Genomic DNA, 13,692 nt, shown 5'->3' with positions numbered 1-13,692 from the left:
GCCCGCCCCATTGGAGGGGGGAGGGGGAGGTGCCCGCCCCGTGGAGGGAGGGGGAGGCGCCCGCCCCGTGGGAGGGGGGAGGGGGAGGCGCCCGCCCCGTGGGAGGGGGGCGGGAGGCGCCCCGAGAGAACTTCCGAGCGGCCGGAAAGCGGCGCGGGCACCTACCGGAGTCGGCCAGGAGGCCGCAGGCGCAGAGCAGCGCGCCGCACAGCGCGGCCAGCACGCGGGGCCCCGGCATGCTCGCGGACACCCGCACGGGACAGGACGACGGGACTCACCGGCCGAAGGGCTGCGGGACGGCTTCTCCCTGCGGCTGGGCTCCGGACCGGAATAAATACGGCCTCTCAGCCCCGCCCACCGGCTCCGCCCAGACCAGTCAGAGGCGCGCTTGGAGGCGGCACCGAGACGATTCGGGGCGTGGCTGACCTGGGGGCGTGGTCGCGGTGTAGGGGCGTGGTCTCCATGCTGGGGGCGGGGCAGACTTTGCTGGAGGCGTGGCTGTACCGACGGGGGCAGAACTGAGCGTCTGGGTGGGACTGAGCTGACGGGGGCGTGGCCTCGTTCGTAGGGGCGTGGCTTAGGTGCTGGGGGCGGGGCTGAACTACTGGGGTGGGCAGACGCGGTATGGGGGGGGTCTGGGGCCCCGCCTCCAAAACCTGGGGTGGGTGTGGCTCGGGCTCAGGGGCAGAATGCTTGCCGGCTTAGCAAGCTGCAACCCTGGCTGGATTCCAGTGCCCAGCACCGTGAAAACAAACAAGAAAAGAATTTTGTAAAACACAAAGGCTGTGGGAGAGAGCCATGAAAGCGGGGACCCTGGCGGAGATGCATCGCATGCATGAACTGCTCTGTCCTAGGGCAGCCGCTGTGCACAGCTGCTGACAGATGATGCAAGGAAATAAATAAATATTACTGACATATGTAGGAGGCGAGGTGCTGGCAGCTCACAGCTGTAATCCTGGATACCCAGGAGGCTGAGATCTGAGGACTGAGGTTTGAAACCAGCCTGATCTGGAAAGTCAGTGAGACGCTATCTCCAACGACCCTACACACGTAGGTCTCACAAATGAATCAATGACATGCTTCAAATAAAGACGCTAAAGCTTATTCAGAAGCAGACACACTGGAGTGTGTGTGTCATGTATCGGCTTGGCCAGCTTGGAGTTGCTAACAGTTTTGTCTGTGCCCGGCTGGAGGGGGCCTACATTGGCTCAGCTTCTTTCTGGTTAAACCCAATCAGAATGACAAATGCCCACAGGGGAAGACCCTGGAGTTCTGGCTTCAGGCCTCTGCACCTCTGAACCCTGCATGGGAGTGACATTTGCAATAAGGCAGAGCAGCGGCATTAGCAACCGCAAAAAGACCAAAAAAGGAATCAGCCGCCAGTCTCTGTAAAGATTCCAAACAAAATATTTTAGAACTCGTGGGCCCTCAGGTCTCCGAGGTAACAACAAATGTCTGCCCTTGTCTCAGGAAAGAAGCCGTCTACAATGGCAAGGAAGTGAGCAGCGTGTGTGGCCTGATGCCTTGCTTGCCCAAGTACAATCCATCTACAAATAAATGATTTTAATAGCAATGCCCCAGTCGGCCCACAACATGAAAATCGAAGAGCAAGCCACACGTCAGCCCCGGAGCCTGTGTGGAAACCCACACCCACACTGGAGTTCTGATTTCAGGGCCTTCCACTGGCTGGGCAAGGCGCTCTACCACTGCTGAGCCATGCCTCCAGCCCTGTTTTTCTTTAATTTATTTATTGTGCCTAGACTGGGACTTGAACTCAAAGCCTGGGCAACGCCCCTTGCTTTTTCTCTGAAGCTAACACTCTACCACTTGAGCCACAGTTCTACGTCCAGCTTTTCCAGGATTCATTGGAGATAAGAATCTCAAGGACTTTTCCTGTCCAGGCTGGCTTCGAACTGTGATCCTCAGACCTTAGCCTCCTGAGTAGCTAGGATGACAGGGATGAGCCACCATCATCCGACTGCAGGTTGTTTTTGAAAGACGGTCTCACTTACTGCCCTTTTGTAGAGACGGAGTCTCTGCCGAGGCTGGTCTGGAACCTCGATCCTCCCAGATCTCCATCCCAGCTTGAGATGCAGACCTGCACCACTTCATCGATCCATGGGTTGAGAAAGGGTCTGAGGAACTTTTCTGCCCAAACTATCCTCAAATTGAGACCCTCCTGGTCTCAGCCTTCCAAGTAGCTGGGATTTACAGGCATGAGCCACCGGCGTCTGGCTCAAGACACTCTTCATTAGACTGTTTCAGGAGCCAAGCCTGGTAGCACACACCTGTATAATTCAGCACTCGGGAGACTGAAGCAGAGAAGGGGAGTTGGAAAATGGAGGATGAACAACACCATATGTATTTTAAAAGGTCATCCAACCAGACATGTTAGCAGACAGGATGTGTAGGGTTAGGCAAAAGAAGGGACCCGGGATACCACTGAGGCTCTGCCCAGCCTCAGCTGACAAACACACTGAAGTCAATCACCAGGTAATTGACTTCAATCACCTAGAGCAGGAGATCTCCTAGTGTCTGGGACTGCGCCCAGTGCCCAGCATGAAGGAAAGCCCTCCCCCAAGTATCCAGTGGCTGAATACTGTCACTGTCTCCCCTGGGCAGCTTCCGAGCCACCAGAGGAGGTGACAGGAAACAGTTCTTGGCCAGGCGCCTTGGCTCACGCCTGTAATCCCAGTTACTTGGGAGACTGAGAACTGAAGATGCCAGCCTGAGCGGAGAAATCCCTGAAACTCTTATCTCCAATGAACCACCCAAAAGAGACGTGGAGCTGTGATTCAAGTGGTAGAGCACGCACCTTGAGCGGAAAAGCTCAGGGACAGCGCCCAGGCCCCGAGTGTAAGCCGCTGGTCCAGCCCCTCCAGCTCCCGTTCCAGTATCCACACACCACCAGCAGCGCCACATCGCACCTTCCACGCCTGCCTCTTTCTTCCAAACCAGATGCCCTGGCTACGCAGCGTGATCTGCCAGCCAACGCCAGCCTGGGACCAAACAACCCGCTTTTGTGTTCAAGCCAGAGGCCAAGGGCAGGAGGCCAGGGCCAGGGGTAAACAGTGGACAAGTAGACAAGTGTTTTCTCCAGGAAAGTGGGTGGGTGGCTCCGATTCTCCTCTTCCTCGCGGGATTTTCCACACTGCCCTGGGGAATTCTGACCACCGCTGTTCTCCATGTCTGGCTGCTGCTTCCTTGACGTCTTGACTGATTTCTTCTCTGGACGTCCACGGCCCTGACACTTGGCGCCAACCCTTGAGCCCTGGCTCACAGCTGAGCGGTGCCCTTGCATGAGACGGGAAAAGGCCTGGGCCCTGGATCTGAGTCCCAATTTCCCATCTCCCCTACCTTCGAGAGGCTCCGCTGAGGGCCAGGCTGCTCCACAAGTTACCTTCTCAGGCTGAGCTTGGTGGTTCATGCCTGGAATCCCAGCTCTTAGATTTCAAGTTGAAGGCCAACCCCAGGCCACCCAATGAGACCTTGTCTCAAATGAATAAATGACAAAAACCAAGCAGAAGTTGCGTCCTTTCCTCCTTCCCACACACTGGCCTGTGACTGGGGAGCGGGGAGGGGGGGGGTGCTGAAGTTTGTAGAAAGGGCCGGGCCTGGGGTGCGCATTTGGTCGGCAGAGTAGAAGGTTATGGAAGGAAATGTCTTAGATAAGATGTTTTTATGGGGCTGCTCGAAGCCTTCTTCAGAGGTCCAGCTAGACATCTGGACAACACATCTCAGGGCCCACTCCGCAGGAAGAGCACTTCCGGAAGAACGTTACGTTTTCTCAGGAATCAAAAGAAAGCCAGAATCGGGCCAGGCGGCTCGCACTCAGCCACCGAGCCCCGTGAGAGGCTGAGGGGCTGAGGACGGGGGTTCCAGGTCAGCCCAGGCAGAAGAGTCCACGGACTCCATCAGCTCCATGGAGGAAAGCTGGACACCGTGGGCCAGTCTGTCAATCCAGCTGTGAAGAGCTTTGAAGAAGAGGGAGGGAGGGAGAGAGGGAGGAATGGAGGGAAGGAGGGAGGGAGGGAGGGAGGGAGCCAGTCCTAACTTGGGCAGGATGGGGTGGGGAGGGAGAGAGACTGTGAGGAGTGACTAGCCCAGTTCTTCCCTTAACAGCGCCCCCTCCCCCCTCCCCCCAGCCCCCCCTCCCCCGCTAACCCTAGGGAATGTTCACTCATTCACTCATTTATTCAAGAACAGTGTTTGAAGGATGAGGGATCGGGTTCAAGTGGTAGAAAACGCCTGCCCAGCAAGCACTGAGCCCAGGGTTCAAATCCCAGTCATCACCACCACTAACAACCAGAAGGCAATTCACCCCCAGTTTTCACGACGAATTTAAGGGAGTACCTTTCAGATCCCACAGATGAGGGGGAAATGTCCCAGAGAGACCTTTTATCTAGCTAAAAGCAGGCTCCTCAGGGCTCTCTTGGGCGTAGGCCTAGTCGCAGGGAAGAGGGACGGTAAGACTCCCAGAAGTGTGCTCTGGGATGGCAGGTGGCAGAAGACAGAACCAGGTGTGTAAACAGCCGCATCTGCTTCTCATCTCCCTTTGTTCGAAAAGTCCCGTCCCATCCCTCCACTGCTGAGTCAGGTCCATGTTTTTGTCCACAACCAAGAGTTCGTAAGGAACAAACAAAAAATGTCTTGGCTCACCTCGCTAATCCTAGCTGCTCAGAAGGCTAAGATCTGAGAGGGTCAAGGTTCCAAGCCAACCTGGGCAGGAATGTCTGTGAGACTCTGATCTCCGGGGAGCCACCGAAAAGCTGGAAGTAGACCTGTCCCCATGAGCAGCACCAAGGCCCTGAGTTCAAGCCCCGCAACGGATTAAAAGTCTAAATTGATCCTGGCCTTCAGGCCGGAGCCCTGAGAATGCACACCCTAAGACTCTAGGCCCTGGCTCCCCGGGCCACAAGGGGCGAGCCTGGTCTCTAGCCCTGCTGTCCCACCCTGGCTTTCCTGAGAGTCCTGCAGCCTGACAAAAAGAACTGTTCAGGATGTGGGCTGTGAGCCAGAGTCCATTCCCTCCTGGGAGCAAAGTTGTTTGTCCTTCTGGAATCTGGACTCCACACTAATGTCTGGTGGGGCGGCGGGGGGGGGGTTGTTGTGGGGCGCGCTGACCCCTTCAGAGTCACCCACACAAATTGCATTTTCCCAACAAGCCAGCTCATACCTGCTGACTCTGCCGGGACTCACCCCAGTGCCGGAGGGTGCTGAGCCCCAGGCCTGGTCTGGGTTCATTCCCACCCCCACCCAAGCCCAGCCAGGCCCCGGAAGCGGCTCCAGATGCAGCTGAAGCTTTGAAATCACCCCCTGCAAATCCTGCCCTCCCCTCTGTATGGGGGGGAGGGGTGTTCTTCCCGTGTCCCCTGAGCTGGGTGGGGGAGAGGGGGGGAGAAGGGGCTTTTCTTCCAGCGATCCCTGTGCCTCGGTTCCCCGGTACAGTGTGTGAGGGGTGCTGGCACTGGCGCTGGCTGGACAGAGTCCACACATCCTGGGACAATCCAGGCGGCTGCCCCGGCTGCTAAGATGGGGCAGGGAGAAGGCCAGCCTCAGTTTCCCCAAATACTTCTAGGCTAAGACAGGGTAGGAGGGAGCCTAGGGACTCTGTGTGTCACAGGCATCTAACCTTGAACAAAAGAGCTCAGGGATGGTGCCCAGGCCCTAAGTTCAAGCACAAAAATGAAAGGAAGGAAGGAAGGAAGGAAGGGAGGGAGGGAGGGAGGGAGAGAAGGAGGGAGGGAGGGAGGGAGGGGAAGGAAGAGAAAGAAGAGAGGAAGGAAGGAAGGAAGGAAGGAAGGAAGGAAGGAAGGAAGGAAGGAAGGAAGGAGGAAGAATGAGAAAGAGATGGAGGGAGGGAGAGAGGGAAGGATGGAAGGAGGAAGGAAGGAAGGAGGGAGGGAAGAAGGAAGGAAGGAATCAAGACCCAGTTCTAACTCGTGTTATAATCTGATGAACGTGTATAGGAATAAGGTACTCCATCCGCTAAATAAGCACAATCACGACCTGTCAGTTTAAAGTAAGGAAGTGGAACAATAAACAAAGAAGTAGGTGCGGGCCCGTATCTGCGAACAAGAGCCTTACAGAGGAGCATGGTGGCCACAGGCTGGCACCAGCCTCCGCGTTCCCAACCCAGCCCTCGGTGCCCTTTGCAAGCCCAGCCCGGCCGGCCCAGCCCCGCACGGCCAGGCGTGGCCCAGCCTGGCTGCTGGTCCCAAGCCTCGAGGTGGTGGGACAGGCTAGGAGGGGCCAGGACGACAGTGTCAGGGCCACGCCCCTCTGCGCCAGGGCTTCCCTTACAGAAAGGAACTAACTCTCTGTGTGTTGGAGACACGGTCTCACTCTGTAGCTCAAGCTGGCCCGGAACTCACCATCCTCCCGCCCCTCAATCTTTCCCCAGGATTACAGGTGTGCACCACCACAGCTGGCTTCTTTCTTCTTTTTTCTTTTTGGCCTGTCCTGGGGCTTGAACTCCGGGCCTGGGTGCTGTCCCTGAGCCTCTTTGTACTCAAGGTTAGCACACTACCACCTGAGCCACAGCTCCACCTCCAGCTTTTTCTGAGTAGTTTATTGGAGATAGAGTCTCATCAGGACTCTTTTGCCAGGGACTTTGAACCCCAATCCTCAAATCTCAGCCTCCTGAGTAGCTAGGATTTTTTGTTTTTTATAGATAGGCATGGATAGGCGTGATCCACCCGCACTGGGCTCACACGTGGCTTTCCATACCTGCTTTTCCAGCAAAATTTCTCCCTTGCACACTTGCGGTACTGCACCTCCTTGCCTCTACCTCCGCTGGGCCCCCTAGTTTTCTTTCTTTTCTTTTTCTTTTTTTCTTTTTTTGATCGGGCTTGGGGCTTGAACTCTGGGCCTGGGCGCTGTCCCTGAGCTCTTCAGCTCAAGGCGAGTGCTCTACCACTTGAGCCACAGAACCACTTCCGGTTTTCTGGTGGTTCATTGGAGATCAGAGTCTCACGGCCTTTCCTGCCTGCGCTGGCTTTGAACCGTGACCCTCAGGTCTCAGCCTCCTGAGTAGCTAGGGTGACAGGCGTGAGCCACCGGCGCCCTGCTGGGCCCCTTAGTTTTTATCAAACCTCCTGACTGTATCCATTTCGCAGGGGCGAGGGCAGGTGCAGAGTCCCCCCACCCCCATGATCTGTCTGCCCAGGCACACAGCTGCTGCCAGGCCCCTGGCTGGGAAGGCCAGACTCTGTGCCCGCTGGCTTGGGGGGGCAGTTGCTCCCCTGGGAGAATAGCCATGGGACAGCCCTCTGCTCCCAGCATCCCTCCTCCCCCAGGGGGACCGGAAGCAGCCTGGGGACGAAGCTGCTGTTCAGCCACGCTGGGCCGGGGCTGGGCTGTGACCTGGAGGCTCAAACGCGCTCTTTTGTAGGAGAAGGCACAGTCGCACACCCACCATCAAGGACCCTTTCTCATGAGCCAGGCCCCGCGGCCCCCACCCAGCCCCCAGCCGCCGGGCTCGCCCCAAGGACAGGCACCAAGTGTCCTTCCAGGCTCTGGCAGGGACCCCTAAAGCTGCCTGTCTCCCACGAGATGCATAAAGGACGTGGGGCATGGGAGCCGGCCCCTCGGGGGACCCCCACGGGGCCACCAGGCTGCCATCAGGCCTTGGCACAAACAGAAAACCTTTTTGCGCCTGGAGAGGGTAGACAGAAAGGCAGTGCGGCCCTTCAGGCCAACTCCTGCCAGTCTGCAGAGAGCCGAGAACAAAACCCTTTTCTCCCCAGGCCGTCCAAGCCTCGGCCGGGGCCTCCGCTCTTGGTCAGTTCCTTCGCAGTTTCCCAGGCTGCCAAGAAAAGCTACCCAGGCCTCCATGAGGAGAGGGACCCCCCTGGACCAGAGCCCAAGCACCCCCTGAGGAGAGGGGGTGTGGGCAGCTCTGCAGGCAGAGGCCTACACCCCCTCTCACCCTGCACCCCGCAAGCCTGCGGGGGGGGGGGCTTCTGAAAATAGCAAGAAGAGGTCATGTCAGCACAAAGGTGCAGGATGCACGGCACGGGTCTATCTGTACCCTTCAGCCCGGCTGTCAGATGTGGAGCTTCTAGAAGGATAAACAAACAATGGTGGGATGTTTGCAGTCTCTCCCTCCCCCCTCCACAACTCCCCACACCCTGACCTGCCCAAGAAAGGGAAATTGGGTAACCGGAAGCAGGAGAAGGAGGAAGACTTTCCTCCGAGCAATCAGAAGCTATGTTCCCAGCTGTCATCCCAGCTACTCAGGAGGCTGAGATCTGAGGATCGCAGGCCCAAGTCAGCCCAGGCAGGAAAGTCCGTGAGGTTGCTGTCTCCAATTAAACAACCAAAAAAAAAAGCCAAAGTGGAGCTGTGGCTCAAGTGGTAGGGCACTAACTAGCCTGGAATAAAACAGCTCAGGGATAGTGCCCAGGCCCTGAGTTCAAGCCCAGAGCCAGCACAAAAATAAAGAAAAGAAAAGAATGCAGCCCAGCCGCTCCCTCCCCCATTGCCTGGAGTTTGAACTTGAGGCCCTGTGCTCAGCAGCCTGGCACTCTGTCACTTGAGACAAGCCTCCAGCTTTGTCTTTTCTTTTGCTATTTATTTTGGAGAGGAGTCTTGTGAACGCTTCTGCCTGGGCTAGCCTCAAACCATGACCCTTCCCATCTCAGCCTCTCCCGAGTAACTAGGAGTTACAGGTAGGAGCCACTAGCGACAACAAAGCACTCCTTTCTTTCAAAAAAAAAAAAGAGATCATGGAACAAAGAAAATAGATGTCACTCAAGTAAATCCTAATGATAACACAAAACAATAGTGGAGTTGGAGAACCTTAAATCAAGGCAGGAGTTAAACCACAGTCAAAGGAGCATCAGGGGCAGGGGGCAGGGGGCAGGGGGCAGGGGCAGGAGGAGGTACAGGAGAGGAGGAGGCCCCCCAAAGGGGCAGCCAGGAGAGCTGATGGAGGCTCTGGGCCTTAGGAGGAGATGGAACCCTGAACAAGGACAGACCCCCCCCACCCCATGGGACAGGGTCCCCCAGGCTCTGGCGATCCTCCTGGATGGGTCCTGAGCCTTTCTGGTTTCATGACTGCCATGGCTCACAGCCCATGAGTCCCACTCCTTGCAGCCTAAACCAGAGCTGGAAGAGTGGCCTCTTCTGTCCCCAGGGCCACCACACACACCCCTGGCTTCTTTCCCATCCCACCCCCCCATGCCCAAGTCCCCTCTGCAGCCCCACCCGCTCTTGCTGGATCAAACAGATCATGGCGAAGGAAAGGTTCACCAGGCCCAGTGCTACACGCCTGTAATCCCAGCGGCTGAGGGAACCAGGAAGGAAGATAATTGAGTTTGAGGCCTGGCAGGGCTACTGGGGGAGACCTTGGTCTGAAAAAACCAAAAGAAACAAACTGGAATAATCCAGACTAAAGAATTCTCCCCCCAGGGGGTGAGGAGAGCCAGATGCAGTCAGGGCGGTATTTGGTAAGCAGAAAGAAAGATATGGGACAGATGCCGAGATAAGTCTAGCCAAGCTGATCGGGAGGTTTCTAGTCCCACCCTGGCCTGACGCACACACACCCCTCTGCCCCCCAAATTTCTGCAGTGACCCACAAATGCCATCTCCGCCCCACACCAGTCTGCACCAACCAGGTACTGAGCAGTTTCTACGGGGCTGTGCTGATGGGTCCCTGGCCCTGGGAATCCAGCTGGGTCATTTCTCCAACACCCAGGTGACCTTGCGGCCAAGGTCGCCCAATGCTCTCCAGGGTGACACTGGTTTCCCAAAGGAAACTCTTAGACTTTCCCAGGTCATAAAATGCTTGGAAGAAAGAAAAAAATAAAGAGGGGGGTCGCCATGTTGGAAAGTTTGGGGAATTCCACTGACCCAAGTCTAACCTTCCCCTCTCCTCTTGTCCCTTCCATCCATCTTTAGTTGCTTTTCGTTGATTTTTTTGTCGATCGTGGGGCTTGAACTCTGGTCCTGGGACCCCATCCCTCAGCTCAAGCCCAGTGCTCTACCCCTTAAGCCACAGTGCCACTTCTGGTTTTCTGGTGGTTCATTGGAGATAAGAGTCTCACCGGGTTTTCTGCCCCGGGCTGGCTTTGAACCACAATCCTCAGCTCTCAGCCTCCTGACAGGCATGAGCCCCTGGCGACCTCCCGATCATCTGTGTCATGATTCCAGCTCTCTGAGCGCCTTTCCTCTGGCCAGAAGCATGAATGGCACCAAGGCCTGGAGGGCCGAATTCCCTGCCTGGAGGAGCCTCGAGGTCAGACAGGCTCTAACCGACCTCTTTGCTGGAGGCAATGTGCTCTGAGTAACAGACCCGCTGTCCAGGGTCAAGTTCCAGCCCTTGTTGTTTTCCAGCTGTGTGATCTGGGACAAGTTACTACCCCTGTCTGTGCTCCTGGGTGCTGTCTTCCCTTGTTTGGCTTTCTTCTTTCCCTCACTACCGGCCCCCCCTTTCCTTTCCTTTCTCTTTTCTTTCCTCGGGTGCTAGGAATTGAATGGGGCCCTGCGATGTGCTCCACCACTGACCTACACCCCCCAGGCCTTCTAGTGTGTTTATGAGGACTAGAAGAGTCTGTAGGGCTTGGAGGTGTGGCTCAAGTGGTAGAGCACCAGCCTTGAGCCAAGGCGCTCAGGGACAGCATCCAGGCCCTGGGTTCACGCCCCGATCGTGGCTGAGCCAGCACACTCGGGGGGCGGGGGGGCTGGGGGTGGGCGGGACACTCGGGGGGGGGGCCCCTGCACCCCGCCCCCACCCCTGCTAAGTGTGCCTGCATTGCACCCCAGAAGTGGAACTCGGGTCTGAAGTACGGCCTGGCTCCGGAAACACCCGGAGCGGGAGCAGCCTCAGGAAGCCCACGGACCTGCCTGCAGGGCAGGCTGGGACCAGGGCTGGGACCAGGGATGGGGCACAGGAGGACGGAGCCCCGCCCCCAGCCACGCCCCCAGGCCTCAGGCCACGCCCCTAGACCTCACAGTCACGCCCCGGGCATCATAGCCACACCCTGGGCCTCAAAGCCACGCCCCCTGAGTCTTACAGCCTCACGGCCACACACCCCCAAGTCACGCCCCCGGGCCTCACGGCCACGCCCCCGGGCCTCAGAAGTCTGTTAGATCTGAATTTGCACTGGCTTAGCAATCTGGTTCTTTTTATCAAAGCAACTAGAGGGATGGAGAGAGAGGAGAGAAAGAGGAGACAGAGGAGGGAGGAGGAGGAGAAATAGAGAGAGGGGGGGTCTTCATCTCTGTCTGCACAACTGCCCACACCTCCTGCATCCTGATGTTGACTGCAATCAGAACCACAGCACTTCCGCTGGCTCCCGACGCCCGCCTACCAGGGCCAGCTCCAGGGCAGGCTTTGTTTATTGGAAGGAGACACACACACACTCACATACACACACACACTCTTCCTGCAACTCTTCCACCACTGTTCCCAAGCCCAGGGCAGTGTCCTGGCTGCTGCCCGCCCCCCCCCCAACCCAAGTCGGCCCCCTCCTCCTCAGGAACTTTCAGTTGGGACCCTGAGGAAGGAAATATCCCCCCATTGTCTCGTGATTCAGGATGAGCCAGCTTGGAGGCCTCCAGAGCCCGAATGGGGGCCCCTTCCAGCTGTCTGGGCTTTCTCTCTGCCTCAGGGACACCACAGTCCCTGCGAGGCTTAGAGTGCAAGATCCCGGGCAGCAGGGTCACAGCCAGCCACAGGGCCCAACAGGAATTAAAGCCATTGCTACAGGACGCTGCCCGGAATTGGGCATTCCTGGTAACTGTGTGGGAGCCTAGTAGAGGCTGACTACCACACCAGCGCCAGGCCGTATCCTCCTTAAATCTTCAACACCCAAGCTCAACACTCGGAGTGTGGCGGCTCCCGCCTGTAATCCTAGAGGTCAAACTCCAGGGCCACCAAACCAATACACCTTGAGTCCCTGGTCTGCTGTGTATCTGATGAGGAAGGCATGGGTGACGTTTATCTGAAACCAGCATTTGGGCGGACACCAACCCGCTAAACCTCAGGGCACCACCATGCCCCACTCTAAAGGAATTTCTGTGGCCTTGAGGTAGAAACAACTCAAAATCCAGACCAAACCTGCAGCCTGGAGTCCCGCCCTCCCTCCCCCCTTCCCCCCCCAGATCAGTTCTCTGCACCAGCTTGTCTAGGTGAGCACACACGGTAACAGGATGGCGTTGAATAACCTAGTGATTTAACCACACACCAGCTTAGGCTTGCTCAGGGAGGCTCTGAACATATGTAATTCTACATAAGTATCTATTTGTTTTGGGGTGGGTGCTAGGGGTTGAGCTCACAGCCTTTTGCTCTCACTTCGGGTTTTTGTTTGTTTGTTTGTTGCTGGTACTCTACCACTTGAGTCACACCTCCATGTCTGGCTTTTTGGTGGTTCATTGGAGAGAAGAGTCTCACAGACTCTCTCCTGCCCAGCCAGGGTGACAGGCGTGAGCTACTGGTGCTCAGCTAAGGCATGTTGTTGTTGTTGTTGTTTGTTTTATTGTTGTTGATATTTATGCTAGTCTTGGGGCTTGAATTCCAGCCCTGGGCGCTGTAGTCTACTGGAGATAAGAGTCCCACAGACTTTCCCGCTTAGGCTGACTATGATCCTCAGATCTCAGCCTCCTGAGTAGCTGGGATCACAGGTGTGAGCCATCAGCAAGGCAGGTTTTTTTTTAAGCTAGATTAAAAACGAATCTGAGAAGCAAAGAATGAAAGAGCTGACGGACTCTAGCAACATACAAGATTCAAGTAACACACGATGTCCAAGCAGATTGAACGTAGGGACACCTAGTGGGTTTGGTATGAAAACAACGATCCTCACACACCCGCTGACCGCGGCCGATCATCTCAGCAGATGCAGAAACGGCAGTTGGCAAATTCCAGCCATCTTTCATGACTTAGAAACGTGAAGACTCAAGAAACAGTAGCAGAAGAGGACTTCCTGAGGCTGTGGTGTAGCTCTGGGGGTAGAGAGTTCGCCCGGCGTGTTCGAGGTTTGGAGTTCTGTTCCCAGAACTGGGCTGGACCTTCCTCGAGGTGACAAAGGTGTCGGGTCACAGCTCACCTCCGTGGGGACGGAGGGCCTCCTCTCCCAGGACAGGAAACAGGGCCAGGATGTCCATTCTGGACACTTCTATTCAGCATTGTTCTGAGGCTTGAGCCAGGCCAGGAGAACAAGGAAAATAAAGGCCATCCAGGTTGAAAAAGGAAGAAGCGACATTTCCTCTCCTCACAAGATCTTATCCGTTGAAAATCCGAAGAAATCTCTCTCACACACACAACTGCATTTCACAAGCTCAGGGAAGTTGCAGGAGATTAGATCTACATCCAAAATAAATCAATCAATAAACAAAAAAGTCCAGTATTTTTATACACTGGACACTCCAAAGTTTTGGGGGTTTGGGGTTTTTTTTGGTGTTTTTTGTTGTTGTTGGTGGTGGTGGTCGTGGGGCTTGAACTCTGGGCTTGGGCACTGTCCTTGGCTCTTCAGCTCAAAGTGAGCTCTCTAACACTTGAGCCACAGTGCCACTTCTGTTTTTCTAGTGGTTTATTGGAGATAGGAGTCTCATGGACTTTCCTGCCTGGGCTGACTTTGAACTGCGATCCTCAGATCTCAGCCTCCTGAGTAGCTAGGATTACAGGCGTGAGCCACTGACGCCCGGCTTTCCAAAGTTTTATCTTTATGTTTTCTACACACAAACAATCTG

The 13,692-nt window shown here is 56.1% G+C and overlaps 1 protein-coding gene across 3 annotated transcripts in view; it reads right to left on the bottom strand.

The window, feature by feature from the left end:
• Positions 1-319, bottom strand: part of Mfge8 (milk fat globule-EGF factor 8 protein) — a 9,415-nt gene extending 9,096 nt beyond the window's left edge. For all 3 annotated transcript variants that reach the window (XM_013012153.1, XM_013012154.1, XM_013012155.1), the window contains exon 1: positions 166-319. In XM_013012153.1, the coding sequence (XP_012867607.1) occupies positions 166-238 (73 nt within the window). In that variant the 5' untranslated portion in view covers positions 239-319. The remainder of the gene's footprint in view (positions 1-165) is intronic.
• Positions 320-13,692: the final 13,373 nt, after the last annotated feature.

This window comes from Dipodomys ordii, unplaced genomic scaffold (assembly GCF_000151885.1).
Source record: "Dipodomys ordii isolate 6190 unplaced genomic scaffold, Dord_2.0 Scaffold15, whole genome shotgun sequence".
Taxonomy (NCBI): Eukaryota; Metazoa; Chordata; class Mammalia; order Rodentia; family Heteromyidae; genus Dipodomys; species Dipodomys ordii.
Note: the sequence above shows the minus strand (reverse complement) of the source record. Positions and strands in the feature narration are given on the sequence as shown.